We start from the raw sequence: 21,623 nt of genomic DNA, 5'->3' as shown, positions 1-21,623 counted from the left end.
GAAGCAAGTTTTAAGAGGTGATGACAGGTGTTGACTGGTACTGACAGGTGATCACTAGTGTTGACAGGTGATTACTAGTGTTGACAGGTGATCACCGGTGTTGACAGGTGCTCACTGGTGTTGATAGGTGATCAGTGGTGTTGACAGATGTTCAGTGGTATTGACAGGTGATCACTGGTGTTGACAGATGATCACTGGTGATGTCAGGTAATAATTGCAGCAGGTATTGAAAATTGATGACAAGTGTTGACTGGTGTTGACAGGTGATCACTGGTGTTGACAGGTGTTGACTGGTGATGACAGGTGATCAATGGTGTTTACAGGTGATCACTGGTGTTGAAAGATGATCACTGGTGTTGACAGGTAATCACTGGTGTTGACAGACGATCACTGGTGTTGACATGTAATAATTGCAGCAGATATTGAGAGGTGATGAAAAGCGTTGACTGGTGATGACAGGTGATCACTGGTGTTGACAGGTGTTGACTGGTGTTGACAGGTGATCACTGGTGTTGACAGGTGTTGACTGGTGTTGACAGGTGATCACTGGTGTTGACAGGTGTTGACTGGTGTTGACAGGTGATCACTGGTGTTGACAGGTGATCACTGGTGTTGACAGGTGATCACTGGTGTTGACAGGTGTTGACTGGTGTTGACAGGTGATCGCTGGAGTTAACAGGTGACCACTGGTGTTGACAGGAGATCACTGGTGTTGACAAGTGATCACTGGTGTTGACAGGTGATCACTGGTGTTGACAAGTGATCACTGGTGTTGACAGATGATCATTGGTGCAGACAGGTAATAACTGTAACAGGAATTGATAGGTGTTGACAGGTGATCCCTGGTGTTGACAGGTGATCACTGGTGTTGACAGTTGATCACTAGTGTTGAGAGATGATCACTGGTGTTGATAGGCGATCATGGATATTGACAGGTGATCAATGGTGTTGATAGGCGATCATGGATATTGACAGGTGATCAATGGTGTTGACAGATGATCACTGGTGTTGACAGATGATCATTGGTGCAGACAGGTAATAGCTGTAGCAAGTATTGATAGGTGTTGACAGGTGATCACTGTTGTTGACAGATGATCACTTGTGTTGACAGGTGATCCCTGGTGTTGGTAGGTGATCACTTGTGTTGACAGGTGATCCCTGGTGTTGGCAGGTGATCACTGGTGTTGGCAGGTGATCACTGGTGTTGACAGGTGATCCCTGGTGTTGGCAGGTGATCACTGGTGTTGACAGATGATCACTGGTGTTGGCAGATGATCCCCGGTGTTGGCAGGTGATCACTGGTGTTCACAGGTGATCCCTGGTGTTGACAGGTGACCCCTGGTGTTGGCAGGTGATCACTGGTGTTGACAGGTGATCACTGGTGTTGACAGGTGATCCCTGGTGTTGGCAGGTGATCATTGGTGTTGGCAGGTGATCACTGGTGTTGGCAGGTGATCACTGGTGTTGGCAGGTGATCACTGGTGTTGACAGGTGATCCCTGGTGTTGGCAGGTGATCACTGGTGTTGGCAGGTGATAACTTGTGTTGACAGGTGATCCCTGGTGTTGGCAGGTGATCACTGGTGTTGGCAGGTGATCACTGGTGTTGGCAGGTGATCACTGGTGTTGACAGGTGATTACTGGTGTTGACAGGTGATCCCTGGTGTTGGCAGGTGATCACTGGTGTTGGCAGGTGATCACTGGCGTTGGCAGGTGAGCACTTGTGTTGGCAGGTGATCACTGGTGTTGACAGGTGATCCCTGGTGTTGGCAGGTGATCACTGGTGTTGGCAGGTGATAACTGGTGTTGACAGATGATCCCTGGTGTTGGCAGGTGATCACTGGTGTTGGCAGGGGATCACTGGTGTTGGCAGGTGATCACTGGTGTTGACAAATGATCACTGGTGTTGACAGGTGATCCCTGGTGTTGGCAGGTGATCACTGGTGTTGGCAGGTGATCACTGGTGTTGGCAGGTGATCACTGGTGTTGGCAGGTGATCACTGGTGTTGACAGATGATCCCTGGTGTTGGCAGGTGATCACTGGTGTTCGCAGGTGATCACTGGTGTTGGCAGGTGATCACTGGTGTTGGCAGGTGATCACTGGTGTTGACAGGTGATCCCTGGTGTTGGCAGGTGATCACTGGTGTTGGCAGGTGATAACTGGTGTTGACAGGTGATCCCTGGTGTTGGCAGGTGATTACTGGTGTTGGCAGGTGATCACTGGTGTTGGCAGGTGACCACTGGTGTTGGCAGGTGATCACTGGTGTTGACAGGTGATCCCTGGTGTTGGCAGGTGATCACTGCTGTTGGCAGGTGATAACTGGTGTTGACAGGTGATCCCTGGTGTTGGCAGGTGATCACTGGTGTTGGCAGGTGGTCACTGGTGTTGCCAGGTGATCCCTGGTGTTGGCAGGTGATCACTGGTGTTGACAGATGATCACTTGTGTTGACACGTAATAAATATAGCAGGTATTCAGAGGTGTTGACAGGTGTTGACTGGTGTTGACTGGTGTTGACAGGTGAGTGGGATCAGCACAGAGATCTTCCGTCAAATAGAGACGGTTGAGAACGACCATGATGCGTCTACAGCGGCGGCTCTGGACGTCGTTGAACGACGCGGCGAGATGGTCGTACGACTGTTGGATCCCAGGACGTTGAGCAGGCAGGCCTACGACCAGGCTAAGAGGTTCCTTGCTGCCCAGGTAAGCCTATGCTACCCTCCACTCTCTACCATTGTTACTGTTGATATTACTTCTATTACCACTAACACTACTACCACTAACACTACTAACACTAACACTACTAACACTAACACTACTACCACTAACACTACTAACACTAACACTACTAACACTAACAATACTAACACTAACACTACTAACACTAACACTACTAACACTAACACTACTAACACTAACACTACTAACACGAACACTACTACCACTAACACTAATAACACTAACACTACTACCACTAACACTACTAACACTAACACTACTAACACTAACACTACTATGTTGTTAGGTAAGACACATATGCAACAGTTAGGTATCTTTATTTTGAAACGTTTCGCCTACACAGTAGGCTTCTTCAGTCGAGTACAGAAAAGTTGATAGAAGCAGAAGATACTTGAAGACGATGTAATCAGTCCATCACCCTTAAAGTTTTGAGGTGGTCAGTCCCTCAGTCTGGAGAAGAGCATTGTTCCATAGAATGAAACAATATGGAGATGACCTAGTGACCTACGTCTCACCTGTTGGCGCTATAAAAAGGCTCCATCCTGTCACTTCATCTCCATATTGTTTCATTCTATGGAACAATGCTCTTCTCCAGACTGAGGGACTGACCACCTCAAAACTTTAAGGGTGATGGACTGATTACATCGTCTTCAAGTATCTTCTGCTTCTATCAACTTTTCTGTACTCGACTGAAGAAGCCTACTGTGTAGGCGAAACGTTTCAAAATAAAGATACCTAACTGTTGCATATGTGTCTTACCTAACAACCTGTCGGTATTTTATACCATTTTAATGTTCATTAACACTACTAACACTAACACTACTACCACTAACACTACTAACACTAACACTACTAACACTAACACTACAAACACTAACACTACTAACACTAACACTACTACCACTAACACTACTAACACTAACACTACTAACACTAACACTACTACCACTAACACTACTACCACTAACACTACTAACACTAACACTACTAACACTAACACTACTGTCACTAACACTACTACCACTAACACTACTAACACTAACACTACTAACACTAACACTACAAACACTAACACTACTAACACTAACACTACTACCACTAACACTACTAACACTAACACTACTAACACTAACACTACTAACACTAACACTACTACCACTAACACTACTAACACTAACACTACTAACACTAACACTACTGTCACTAACACTACTAACACTAACACTACTAACACTAACACTACTAACACTAACACTACTAACACTAACACTACTAACACTAACACTACTACCACTAACACTACTAACACTAACACTACTAACACTAACACTACTAACACTAACACTACTAACACTAACACTACTGTCACTAACACTACTAACACTAACACTACTGTCACTAACACTACTAACACTAACACTACTAACACTAACACTACTAACACTAACACTACTAACACTAACACTACTGTCACTAACACTACTAACACTAACACTACTAACACTAACACTACTAACACTAACACTACTAACACTAACACTACTGTCACTAACACTACTAACACTAACACTACTGTCACTAACACTACTACCACTAACACTACTAACACTAACACTACTGTCACTAACACTACTAACACTAACACTACTAACACTAACACTACTAACACTAACACTACTAACACTAACACTACTGTCACTAACACTACTAACACTAACACTACTAACACTAACACTACTAACACTAACACTACTAACACTAACACTACTAACACTAACACTACTAACACTAACACTACTAACACTAACACTACTAACACTAACACTACTAACACTAACACTACTAACACTAACACTACTAACACTAACACTACTAACACTAACACTACTAACACTAACACTACTAACACTAACACTACTAACACTAACACTACTAACACTAACACTACTAACACTAACACTACTAACACTAACACTACTAACACTAACACTACTGTCACTAACACTACTAACACTAACACTACTAACACTAACACTACTAACACTACTGTCACTAACACTACTAACACTAACACTACTAACACTAACACTACTACCACTAACACTACTAACACTAACACTACTGTCACTAACACTACTAACACTAACACTACTAACACTAACACTACTAACACTAACACTACTGTCACTAACACTACTAACACTAACACTACTAACACTAACACTACTACCACAAACACTACTAACACTAACACTACTAACACTAACACTACTAACACTAACACTACTAACACTAACACTACTAACACTAACACTACTACCACTAACACTACTAACACTAACACTACTAACACTAACACTACTAACACTAACACTACTAACACTAACACTACTAACACTAACACTACTAACACTAACACTACTAACACTAACACTACTAACACTAACACTACTAACACTAACACTATTAACACTACTAACACTAACACTACTAACAGTAACACTACTAACACTAACACTACTGTCACTGACACTACTAACACTAACACTACTAACACTAACACTACTAACACTAACACTACTGTCACTAACACTACTAACACTAACACTACTACCACTAACACTACTAACACTAACACTACTACCACTAACACTACTAACACTAACACTACTAACACTAACACTACTAACACTAACACTACTAACACTAACACTACTAACACTAACACTACTGTCACTAACACTACTAACACTAACACTACTAACACTAACACTACTGTCACTAACACTACTAACACTAACACTACTAACACTAACACTACTAACACTAACACTACTAACACTAACACTACTGTCACTAACACTACTAACACTAACACTACTAACACTAACACTACTAACACTAACACTACTAACACTAACACTACTAACACTAACACTACTAACACTAACACTACTAACACTAACACTACTAACACTAACACTACTAACACTAACACTACTGTCACTAACACTACTAACACTAACACTACTAACACTAACACTACTGTCACTAAAACTACTAACACTAACACTACTAACACTAACACTACTGTCACTAACACTACTAACACTAACACTACTAACACTAACACTACTACCACTAACACTAACACTAACACTACTAACACAAACACTACTAACACTAACACTACTGTCACTAACACTACTAACACTAACACTACTAACACTAACACTACTACCACTAACACTAACACTAACACTACTAACACTAACACTACTAACACTAACACTACTGTCACTAACACTACTAACACTAACACTACTAACACTAACACTACTACCACTAACACTAACACTACTAACACTAACACTACTAACACTAACACTAACACTACTAACACTAACACTACTACCACTAACACTACTAACACTAACACTACTGTCACTAACACTACTAACACTAACACTACGAACACTAACACTACTACCACTAACACTACTAACACTAACACTACTAACACTAACACTACTAACACTAACACTACTGTCACTAACACTACTAACACTAACACTACTAACACTAACACTACTAACACTAACACTACTAACACTAACACTACTGTCACTAACACTACTAACACTAACACTACTACCACTAACACTACTAACACTAACACTACTAACACTAACACTACTAACACTAACACTACTAACACTAACACTACTAACACTAACACTACTAACACTAACACTACTAACACTAACACTAATAACACTACGAACACTAACACTACTAACACTAACACTCCTAACACTAACACACTACTACTACACTAACACTACTAACACTAACACTACTAACACTAACACCACTAACACTACTAACACTAACACTACTAACACTAACACTACTAACACTAACACTACTAACACTAACACTACTAACACTAACACTACTAACACTAACACTACTAACACTAACACTACTAACACTAACACTACTAACACTAACACTACTAACACTAACACTACTAACACTAACACTACTAACACTAACACTACTAACACTAACACTACTAACAGTAACACTACTAACACTAACACTACTGTCACTGACACTACTAACACTAACACTACTAACACTAACACTACTAACACTAACACTACTGTCACTAACACTACTAACACTAACACTACTAACACTAACACTACTGTCACTAAAACTACTAACACTAACACTACTAACACTAACACTACTGTCACTAACACTACTAACACTAACACTACTAACACTAACACTACTGTCACTAAAACTACTAACACTAACACTACTAACACTAACACTACTGTCACTAACACTACTAACACTAACACTACTAACACTAACACTACTACCACTAACACTAACACTAACACTACTAACACAAACACTACTAACACTAACACTACTGTCACTAACACTACTAACACTAACACTACTAACACTAACACTACTACCACTAACACTAACACTAACACTACTAACACTAACACTACTAACACTAACACTACTGTCACTAACACTACTAACACTAACACTACTAACACTAACACTACTACCACTAACACTAATAATACTAACACTAACACTACTAACACTAACACTAACACTACTAACACTAACACTACTACCACTAACACTACTAACACTAACACTACTGTCACTAACACTACTAACACTAACACTACGAACACTAACACTACTACCACTAACACTACTAACACTAACACTACTAACACTAACACTACTAACACTAACACTACTAACACTAACACTACTGTCACTAACACTACTGTCACTAACACTACTAACACTAACACTAACACTACTGTCATTAACACTACTAACACTAACACTAATAACACTAACACTACTGTCACTAACACTACTAACACTAACACGACTAACACTAACACTACTAACACTAACACTACTAACACTAACACTACTACCACTAACACTACTAACACTAACACTACTAACACTAACACTACTGTCACTAACACTACTAACACTAACACTACTAACACTACTAACACTAACACTACTAACACTAACACTACTAACACTAACACTACTGTCACAAACACTACTAACACTAACACTACTAACACTAACACTACTAACACTAACACTAACACTACTAACACTAACACTACTAACACTAACACTACTAACACTAACACTACTAACACTAACACTACTGTCACTAACACTACTAACACTAACACTACTAACACTAACACTACTAACACTAACACTACTAACACTAACACTACTGTCACTAACACTACTAACACTAACACTACTAACACTAACACTACTACCACTAACACTACTACCACTAACACTACTACCACTAACACTACTACCACTAACACTACTAACACTAGCACTACTAACACTAACACTACTAACACTAACACTACTAACAGTAACACTACTAACACTAACACTACTACCACTAACACTACTACCACTAACACTACTAACACTAACACTACTACCACTAACACTACTACCACTAACACTACTAACACTAACACTACTGCCACTAACACTACTACCACTAGCACTACTAACACTAACACTACTAACACTAACACTACTAACACTAACACTACTACCACTAACACTACTAACACTAACACTACTAACACTAACACTACTAACACTAACACTACTAACACTAACACTACTAACACTAACACTACTACCACTAACACTACTGCCACTACCACTACTGCCACTAACACTACTACCACTAACACTACTAACACTACTAACACTAACACTAACAATACTAACACTAACACTTCTAACACTAACACTACTACCACTAACACTACTAACACTAACACTACTAACACTAACACTACTAACACTAACACTACTACCACTAACACTTCTAACACTAACACTACTAACACTAACACTACTAACACTAACACTACTACCACTAACACTACTAACACTAACACTACTAACACTAACACTACTAACACTAACACTACTACCACTAACACTACTACCACTAACACTACTAACACTAACACTACTAACACTAACACTACTAACACTAACACTACTAACACTAACACTATTAACACTAACACTACTAACACTAACACTATTAACACTACTAACACTAACACTACTAACACTAACACTACTAACACTACTAACACTAACACTACTACCACTAACACTACTAACACTACTAACACTAACACCACTAACACTACTAACACTAACACTACTAACACTAACACTAACACTACTAACACTAACACTACTACCACTAACACTACTAACACTAACACTACTAACACTAACACTACTACCACTAACACTACTAACACTAACACTACTAACACTAACACTACTAACACTCACACTACTGTCACTAACACTACTACCACTAACACTAACACTACTACCACAACACTACTAACACTAACACTACTAACACTAACACTACTACCACTAACACTACTAACACTAACACTACTAACACTAACACTACTAACACTCACACTACTGTCACTAACACTACTACCACTAACACTAACACTACTACCACTAACACTACTAACACTAACACTAACACTACTACCACTAACACTACTAACACTAACACTACTAACACTAACACTACTACCACTAACACTACTAACAATAACACTACTACCACTAACACTACTAACACTAACACTACTACCACTAACACTACTAACACTAACACTACTACCACTAACACTACTAACACTAACACTAACACTACTACCATTAACACTACTAACACTAACACTACTAACACTAACACTACTACCACTAACACTACTAACACTAACACTACTAACACTAACACTACTAACACTAACACTACTAACACTCACACTACTGTCACTAACACTACTACCACTAACACTAACACTACTACCACTAACACTACCAACACTAACACTACTAACACTAACACTACTACCACTAACACTACTACCACTAACACTACTAACACTAACACTACTAACACTAACACTACTAACACTAACACTAACACTACTAACACTAACACTACTAACACTAACACTAACACTACTAACACTAACACTACTAACACTAACACTACTAACACTAACACTACTACCACTAACACTACTAACACTAACACTACTAACACTACTACCACTAACACTACTAACACTCACACTACTGTCACTAACACTACTACCACTAACACTACTAACACTAACACTACTACCACTAACACTACTAACACTCACACTACTGTCACTAACACTACTACCACTAACACTACTACCACTAACACTACTAACACTAACACTACTAACACTAACACTACTAACACTAACACTACTAACACTAACACTACTAACACTAACACTACTAACACTAACACTACTAACACTAACACTACTGTCACTAACACTACTAACACTAACACTACTAACACTAACACTACTGTCACTAACACTACTAACACTAACACTACTAACACTAACACTACTGTCACTAACACTACTAACACTAACAGTACTAACACTAACACTACTAACACTAACACTACTAACACTAACACTACTAACACTAACACTACTAACACTAACACTACTAACACTCACACTACTGTCACTAACACTACTAACACTAACACTACTAATACTAACACTACTACCACTAACACTAACACTACTAACACTAACACTAACACTACTAACACTAACACTACTGTCACTAACACTACTAACACTAACACTACTAACACTAACACTACTACCACTAATACTAACACTACTAACACTAACACTACTAACACTAACACTAACACTACTAACACTTACACTACTACCACTAACACTACTAACACTAACACTACTGTCACTAACACTACTAACACTAACACTACTAACACTAACACTACTACCACTAACACTACTAACACTAACACTACTAACACTAACACTACTAACACTAACACTACTAACACTAACACTACTAACACTAACACTACTGTCACTAACACTACTAACACTACTAACACTAACACTACTGTCATTAACACTACTATCACTAACACTAATAACACTAACACTACTGTCACTAACACTACTAACACTAACACTACTAACACTAACACTACTAACACTAACACTACTAACACTAACACTACTACCACTAACACTACTAACACTAACACTACTAACACTAACACTACTGTCACTAACACTACTAACACTAACACTACTAACACTAACACTACTAACACTAACACTACTAACACTAACACTAACACTACTAACACTAACACTGCTGTCACAAACACTACTAACACTAACACTACTAACACTAACACTACTAACACTAACACTAACACTACTAACACTAACACTACTAACACTAACACTACTACCACTAACACTAACACTAACACTACTAACACTAACACTACTAACACTAACACTACTGTCACTAACACTACTAACACTAACACTACTAACACTAACACTACTAAAACTAACACTACTAACACTAACACTACTAACACTAACACTACTAATACTAACACTACTGTCACTAACACTACTAACACTAACACTACTAACACTAACACTACTACCACTAACACTACTACCACTAACACTACTACCACTAACACTACTACCACTAACACTACTAACACTAACACTACTAACAATAACACTAACACTACTAACACTAACACTACTAACAGTAACACTACTAACACTAACACTACTACCGCTAACACTACTACCACTAACACTACTAACACTAACACTACTACCACTAACACTACTACCACTAACACTACTAACACTAACACTACTGCCACTAACACTACTACCACTAGCACTACTAACACTAACACTACTAACACTAACACTACTAACACTAACACTACTACCACTAACACTACTAACACTAACACTACTAAGACTAACACTACAAACACTAACACTACTAACACTAACACTACTAACACTAACACTACTACCACTAACACTACTGCCACTAACACTACTGCCACTAACACTACTACCACTAACACTACTAACACTACTAACACTACTAACACTAACACTAACACTACTAACACTAACACTACTAACACTAACACTACTACCACTAACACTACTAACACTAACACTAACACTACTAACACTAACACTACTACCACTAACACTTCTAACACTAACACTACTAACACTAACACTACTAACACTAACACTACTACCACTAACACTACTAACACTAACACTACTAACACTAACACTACTAACACTAACACTACTAACACTAACACTACTAACACTAACACTACTAACACTAACACTACTAACACTAACACTACTAACACTAACACTACTAACACTAACACTACTAACACTAACACTACTACCACTAACACTACTAACACTAACACTACTAACACTAACACCACTAACACTACTAACACTAACACTACTAACACTAACACTAACATTAACACTACTACTAACACTACTACTAACACTACCACTAACACTACCACTAACACTACCACTAACACTACCATTAACACTAACACTACTAACACTAACACTACTAACACTACTAACACTACTAACACTAACACTACTAACACTACTAACACTAACACTACTACCACTAACACTACTAACACTAACACTACTAACACTAACACTACTACCACCAACACTACTAACACTAACACTACTAACACTAACACTAACACTACTAACACTAACACTACTACCACTAACACTACCACTACTACACTAACACTACTAACACTAACACTACTAACACTCACACTACTGTCACTAAACACTACTAACACTAACACTACTACCACTAACACTACTAACACTAACACTACTAACACTACTACACTACTACTAACACTAACACTACTAACACTAACACTACTAACACTAACACTACTAACACTAACACTACTAACACTAACACTACTAACACTAAGACAACTAACACTAACACTACTACCACTAACACTACTAACACTAACACTAACACTACTACCACTAACACTACTAACACTAACACTACTACCACTAACACTACTAACACTAACACTACTAACACTAACACTACTAACACTCACACTACTGTCACTAACACTACTACCACTAACACTAACACTAACACTAACACTACTAACACTAACACTAACACTACTACCACTTACACTACTAACACTAACACTACTAACACTAACACTACTACCACTAACACTACTAACAATAACACTACTACCACTAACACTACTAACACTAACACTACTACCACTAACACTACTAACACTAACACTACTACCACTACCACTACTAACACTAACACTAACACTACTACCACTAACACTACTAACACTAACACTACTAACACTAACACTACTACCACTAACACTACTAACACTAACACTACTACCACTAACACTACTAACACTAACACTACTAACACTAATACTACTACCACTAACACTACTACCACTAACACTACTAACACTAACACTACTAACACTAACACTAGTAACACTAACACTACTAACACTAACACTACTAACACTAACACTACTAACACTAACACTACTACCACTAACACTACTAACACTAACACTACTAACACTACTACCACTAACACTACTAACACTCACACTACTGTCACTAACACTACTACCACTAACACTACTAACACTAACACTACTATCACTAACACTACTAACACTCACACTACTGTCACTAACACTACTACCACTAACACTACTAACACTAACACTACTACCACTAACACTACTAACACTAACACTACTAACACTAACACTAACACTACTAACACTAACACTACTAACACTAACACTACTAACACTAACACTACTAACACTAACACTACTAGCACTAACACTACTAACACTAACACTACTAACACTAACACTACTAACACTAACACTAACACTAACACTACTAACACTAACGCTACTACCACTAACACTACTAACACTAACACTACTAACACTAACACTACTAACACTAACACTACTACCACTAACACTACTAACACTAACACTACTAACACTAACACTACTAACACTAACACTACTACCACTAACACTAAAACTACTAACACTAAAACTAACACTACTAACACTAACACTACTAACACTAACACTACTAACACTAACACTACTACCACTAACACTACTAACACTAACACTACTAACACTACTACCACTAACACTACTAACACTCACACTACTGTCACTAACACTACTACCACTAACACTACTAACACTAACACTACTATCACTAACACTACTAACACTCACACTACTGTCACTAACACTACTACCACTAACACTACTAACACTAACACTACTACCACTAACACTACTAACACTAACACTACTAACACTAACACTAACACTACTAACACTAACACTACTAACACTAACACTACTAACACTAACACTACTAACACTAACACTACTAGCACTAACACTACTAACACTAACACTACTAACACTAACACTACTAACACTAACACTAACACTAACACTACTAACACTAACGCTACTACCACTAACACTACTAACACTAACACTACTAACACTAACACTACTAACACTAACACTACTACCACTAACACTACTAACACTAACACTACTAACACTAACACTACTAACACTAACACTACTACCACTAACACTAAAACTACTAACACTAAAACTAACACTACTAACACTAACACTACTAACACTAACACTACTACCACTAACACTACTAACACTAACACTACTAACACTAACACTACTAACACTAACACTAACACTACTAACACTAACACTACAAACACTAACACTAACACTACTAACACTAACACTACTACCACTAACACTACTAACACTAACACTACTACCACTATCACTACTACCACTAACACTACTAACACTAACACTAACACTACTACCACTAACACTACTAACACTAACACTAACACTGCTAACACTAACACTACTACCACTAACACTAATAACACTAACACTAACACTACTACCACTAACACTACTAACACTAACACTAACTCTACTAACACTAGCACTACTAACACTAACACTACTAACACTAACACTACTAACACTAACACTACTAACACTAACACTACTAACACTAACACTACTAACACTAACACTAACACTACTAACACTATCACTAACACTACTACCACTAACACTACTAACACTAACACTAACACTACTAACACTAACACTACTACCACTAACACTAACACTACTAACACTAACACTAACACTAACACTACTAACACTAACACTACTACCACTAACACTACTAACACTAACACTAACACTACTACCACTAACACTACTAACACTAACACTACTAACACTAACACTGCTAACACTAACACTACTACCACTAACACTACTAACACTAACACTACTAACACTACTAACACTAACACTACTACCACTAACACTACTAACACTAACACTAACACTACTACCACTAACACTACTAACATTAACACTAACACTACTAACACTAACACTACTACCACTAACACTACTAACACTAACACTAACACTACTACCACTAACACTACTAACACTAACACTAACACTACTAACACTAACACTACTAACATTAACACTACTATCACTAACACTAACACTACTAACACTAACACTAACACCACTAACACTAACACTACTAACACTAACACTACTTCCACTAACACTAACACTACTAACACTAACACTACTAACACTAACACTACTAACACTAACACTAACACTACTAACACTAACACTAACACTACTACCACTAACACTACTAACACTAACACTACTAACACTAACACTACTACCACTAACACTACTAACACTAACACTACTTCCACTAACACTACTACCACTAACACTACTGCCACTAACACTACTACCACTAACACTACTAACACTAACACTGCTAACACTAACACTACTAACACTAACACTAACACTACTAACACTAACACTACTACCACTAACACTACTAACACTAACACTACTGCCACTAACACTACTGCCACTAACACTACTACCACTAACATTACTAAAACTAACACTACTAACACTAACACTACTACCACTAACACTACTAACACTAACACTACTAACACTAACACTACTAACACTAACACTACTAACACTAACACTACTACCACTAACACTACTGCCACTAACACTACTGCCACTAACACTACTAACACTAACACTACTAACACTAACACTACTAACACTAACACTAACACTAACACTAACACTAACACTACTAACACTAACACTACTAACACTAACACTACTACCACTAACACTACTAACACTAACACTAACACTACTATCACTAACACTACTACCACTAACACTACTAACACTAACACTACTAACACTAACACTAACACTACTAACACTAACACTACTACCACTAACACTACTAACACTAACACTACTAACACTAACACTACTGCCACTAACACTACTAACACTAACACTACTAACACTAACACTACTAACACTAACACTACTAACACTAACACTACTAACACTAACACTACTAACACTAACACTACTAACACTAACACTACTAACAATAACACTACTACCACTAACACTACTAACACTAACACTACTAACACTAACACTACTACCACTAACACTACTAACACTAACACTACTAACACTAACACTACTAACACTAACACTACTACCACTACTAACACTACTAACACTAACACTACTAACACTAACACTACTAACACTAACACTACTAACACTAACACTACTAACACTAACACTACTAACACTAACACTAACACTACTAACACTACTACCACTAACACTACTAACACTAACACTAACACTACTACCACTAACACTACTAACACTAACACTAACACTACTAACACTAACACTACTACCACTAACACTGCTAACACTAACACTAACACTACTACCACTAACACTTCTAACACTAACACTAACACTACTAACACTAACACTACTAACACTAACACTACTAACACTAACACTACTACCACTAACACTAACACTACTAACACTATTAACACTAACACTAACACTAACACTACTAACACTAACACTACTACCACTAACACTAACACTACTAACACTAACACTAACACTACTAACACTAACACTACTAACACTAACACTACTACCACTAACACTAACACTACTAACACTAACACTACTAACACTAACACTAACACTAGTAACACTAACACTACAAACACTAACACTACTAACACTAACACTACTAACACTAACACTACTGTCACTAACACTACTACCGCTAACACTACTAACACTAACACTACTAACACTAACACTACTAACACTAACACTACTAACACTAACACTACTAACACTAACACTACTGTCACTAACACTACGAACACTAACACTACTAACACTAACACTAACACTACTACCACTAACACTACTAACACTAACACTACTAACACTAACACTACTAACACTAACACTACTGTCACTAACACTACTACCACTAACACTACTAACACTAACACTAACACTACTAACACTAACACTAACACTGCTCACACTAACACTGCTCACACTAACACTGCTCACACTAACACTACTCACACTAACACTGCTCACACTAACACTGCTCACACTAACACTGCTCACACTAACACTGCTCACACTAACACTGCTCACACTAACACTGCTCACACTAACACTGCTCACACTAACACTACTCACACTAACACTACTCACACTAACACTACTCACACTAACACTACTAACACTAACACTACTACCACTAACACTACTAACACTAACACTACTAACACTAACACTACTAACACTACTAACACTAACACTACTAACACTAACACTACTAACACTAACACTACTGCCACTAACACTACTAGCACTAACACTACTAACACTAACACTAACACTACTAATACTAACACTACTAAAACTAACACTAACACTACTAACACTAACACTACTAACACTACTAACACTAACACTACTAACACTAACACTACTAACACTAACACTAACACTACTAACACTACTAACACTAACACTACTAACACTAACACTACTAACACTAACACTACTAACACTAGCACTACCAACACTAACACTACTAACACTAACACTACTAACACTAACACTACTAACAATAACACTACTAACACTAGCACTACCAACACTAACACTACTAACACTAACACTACTAACACTAACACTACTAACAATAACACTACTAACACTAGCACTACCAACACTAACACTACTATCACTACTACCACTAACACTACTAACACTAACACTGCTAACACTAACACTACTAACAATAACACTACTAACACTAGCACTACCAACACTAACACTACTAACACTAACACTACTAACACTAACACTACTAACAATAACACTACTAACACTAGCACTACCAACACTAACACTACTGTCACTACTACCACTAACACTACTAACACTAACACTACTAACACTAACACTACTAACAATAACACTACTAACACTAGCACTACCAACACTAACACTACTATCACTACTACCACTAACACTACTAGCACTACCAACACTAACACTACTAACACTAACACTACTAACACTAACACTACTAACAATAACACTACTAACACTAGCACTACCAACACTAACACTACTATCACTACTACCACTAACACTACTAGCACTAACACTGCTAACACTAACACTACTAACAATAACACTACTAACACTAGCACTACCAACACTAACACTACTAACACTAACACTACTAACACTAACACTACTAACAATAACACTACTAACACTAGCACTACCAACACTAACACTACTATCACTACTACCACTAACACTACTAACACTAACACTGCTAACACTAACACTACTAACACTAACACTGCTAACACTAACACTACTAACACTAACACTACTAACACTAACACTGCTAACACTAACACTGCTAACACTAACACTGCTAACACTAACACTACTAACACTAATACTACTAACACTATCATTGCTACTAGGTTTAATATTATTAGTAGTAGCAACAGTATTAGTAGTAGTTATTGTTGTATTAGTAGTGGCAGTAGTAGTAGTAGTAGTAGTAGTAGTAGTAGTAGTAGTAGTAGTAGTAGTAGTAGTAGTAATAGTAGTAGTAGTAGTAGTAGTAGTAGTAGTAGTAGTAGTAGTAGTAGTAGTAGTAGTAGTAGTAGTAGTAGTAGTAGTAATAGTAGTAGTAGTAGTAGTAGTAGTAGTAGTAACAGTAGTAGTAGTAGTAGTAGTAGTAGTAGTAGTAGTAGTAGTAGTAGTAGTAGTAATAGTAGTAGTAGTAGTACATTAGCAGTAGTACTATTATAGTTGTTGTAGTAGTTTAGTAGTAGTAGTAGTAGTAGTAATAGTAGTAGTAGTAGTAGTAGTAGTAGTAGTAATAGTAGTAGTAGTAGTAGTAGTAGTAGTAGTAGTAATAGTAGTAGTAGTAGTAGTAGTAGTAATAGTAGTAGTAGTAGTAGTAGTAGTAGTAGTAACAGTAGTAGTAGTAGTAGTAGTAGTAGTAGTAATAGTAGTAGTACATTAGCAGTAGTACTATTATAGTTGTTGTAGTAGTATAGTAGTAGTAGTAGTAGTAGTAGTAGTAGTAGTAGTAGTTGTAGTAGTAGTAGTAGTAGTAGTAGTTGTAGTAGTAGTAGTAGTAGTAATAGTAGTAGTAGCAGTAGTAGTAATAGTAGTAGTAGTAGTAGTTGTAGTAGTAGTAGTAGTAGTAGTAGTACTAGTAATAGTAGTAGTAGTAGTAGTAATAGTAGTAGTAGTAGTAGTAGTAGTATTAATAGTAGTAGTAGTAGTAGTAGTAGTAGTAATAGTAGTAGTAGTAGTAGTAGTAGTAGTAGTAGTAGTAGTAGTAGTAATAGTAGTAGTAGCAGTAGTAGTAATAGTAGTAGTAGTAGTTGTAATAGCGGTTTTCTTATATAGAGTAATGTGAGTGAGTGACTATTAGTTAATATAAGTACAATATTTGCCTGCTTCAGAACGCCAAGTTCAGTGTTCAGGTTGTGGAGATCGTAAAGCGGCCAGGCCAGACTCTCGGTCTCTACATCCGCGAAGGTAACGGCGCAGACCGCATCGAGGGAGTCTTCATCTCACGCATCGCCCTGGAATCTCCTGTCTACAACTCAGGATGCTTGCGCGTGGGAGATGAGATCCTGGCTGTCAACCTGGTGGATGTGACCCGCATGGGCCTAGATGATGTGGTCATTATCATGAGTATCCCCCGTAGGCTTCTACTGACTACTAGATCACGGCGAGGGGGGCGAGGCGCCCCGCCCTCGCCACAGCCTCGCCACGAGCCTAAGCCTCCTCCAGTTGTCGTCATCAAGAAGGAATACGAAGAAGAGGCCATGGAAGACTCCAACAGCAACGGGGATACTTTGCGCTTCGGTAGGCCTCCTCCTCCCCCCTCACGGCCTCCTCCGGGAGTTCCACAATCTCAGGAATCCAGATTCAGCACACTGCCGAGGTATAGGCCTCCCGAGGCCATGTCTGCCCTCAGACACGAAGAACCTCTAATTTATTATGGAACTAAAGGTATACCTGCTAAAGGAGCCTTTGGTATCCCTCAAGGTGGGCCTACTGGCCCGCCAACCTTGCTCGGTGGGCCGGTAGGCGCCCACGCAACCCACCCAGGCTACCAGCCTAGAACTTCCAGGCAACTAGGCCTAGCTGGTGCGCCTATACAGCCTTACGGACCGCCTCCTCGAGCGCCTCTAGGCTCAGAAATTGAGAGATATTACCAGCCTCCTCCGCCCGTAGTGACGGAACAGCCTAGGCCTCAACAACAACAACACTTCACGCCTTACGAGCGATCGTACCCGAAGACGCTGGAGTCGCTGGCAGAGCGAGTACACTCCTTCTACGGTCCACCGCCAGGGGAACTCGTGGACCCGATGGCCCAAGTCGCTGGGCGCCAGGTGAGAGCTGCGGAGGCTCCGATGTACGGAACACTGGGACGGAGTAGCGTGGGAAGGCCTAGGCTGGCCCGTACTCTCAGCGACCAGCGACTTCCGGCTACGGAACGCGAAAGTCTCAGTGATTTCGAGGGTTCCGGTCCATCAGCGCGACGCCACAAGACGTTGCAGTATCCTTCCGGTGCGCAAGTTACGGACCGCGCGACGCTGGAGCGCTACCAGGAGACGATGCGGCGGCTGAGCGCGCTGCGCCAGCGCACACGTTCCGTCGACTACGCCAGCGACACGGAAGTGACGCTGCCAAGGTCGTCGTTACTGTCGCGTGCGCGAGGTGCGCATCACCCCGGCGCAGAACGCGGGCCCACCGCGAGGTCCAACTCGCTGCCGCGACATTCCTCGCGGCATCGCGGAACATCGCATGTGCGCTTCGAGGCGCGCGGTGGACCGGCGGTCAGCGAAGACGAGAGTGACGGAGCCGTCAGTGCACCGGAAATGCCCACCGGAAGTGAGAGAGGTAAGCTACCGCCCACCCTGCCACCCACCCAGCAGCCTACCCTGCCACCCACCCAGCAGCCTACCCTGCCACCCACCCAGCAGCCCACCCTGCCACCCACCCTGCCACCTACCCTGCCACCCACCCAGCAGCCTACCCTGTCACCCACCCAGCAGCCTACCCTGCCACCCACCCAGCAGCCTACCCTGCCACCCACCCAGCAGCCCACCCT

General features: G+C 39.3%; 1 protein-coding gene across 3 annotated transcripts in view; it reads left to right on the top strand.

Moving 5' to 3' along the window:
- The window catches only part of RhoGAP100F (Rho GTPase activating protein at 100F), a 587,716-nt gene that overhangs the window by 413,529 nt on the left and 152,564 nt on the right, over positions 1-21,623 (top strand). For all 3 annotated transcript variants that reach the window (XM_070099441.1, XM_070099442.1, XM_070099440.1), the window contains 2 exons: positions 2,518-2,700; positions 19,963-21,412. In XM_070099441.1, the coding sequence (XP_069955542.1) occupies positions 2,518-2,700; positions 19,963-21,412 (1,633 nt within the window). The remainder of the gene's footprint in view (positions 1-2,517; positions 2,701-19,962; positions 21,413-21,623) is intronic.

This window comes from Cherax quadricarinatus, chromosome 67, assembly GCF_038502225.1.
Source record: "Cherax quadricarinatus isolate ZL_2023a chromosome 67, ASM3850222v1, whole genome shotgun sequence".
Classification (NCBI taxonomy): domain Eukaryota; kingdom Metazoa; phylum Arthropoda; class Malacostraca; order Decapoda; family Parastacidae; genus Cherax; species Cherax quadricarinatus.
This window is presented reverse-complemented; position numbering and strand designations above follow the sequence as displayed.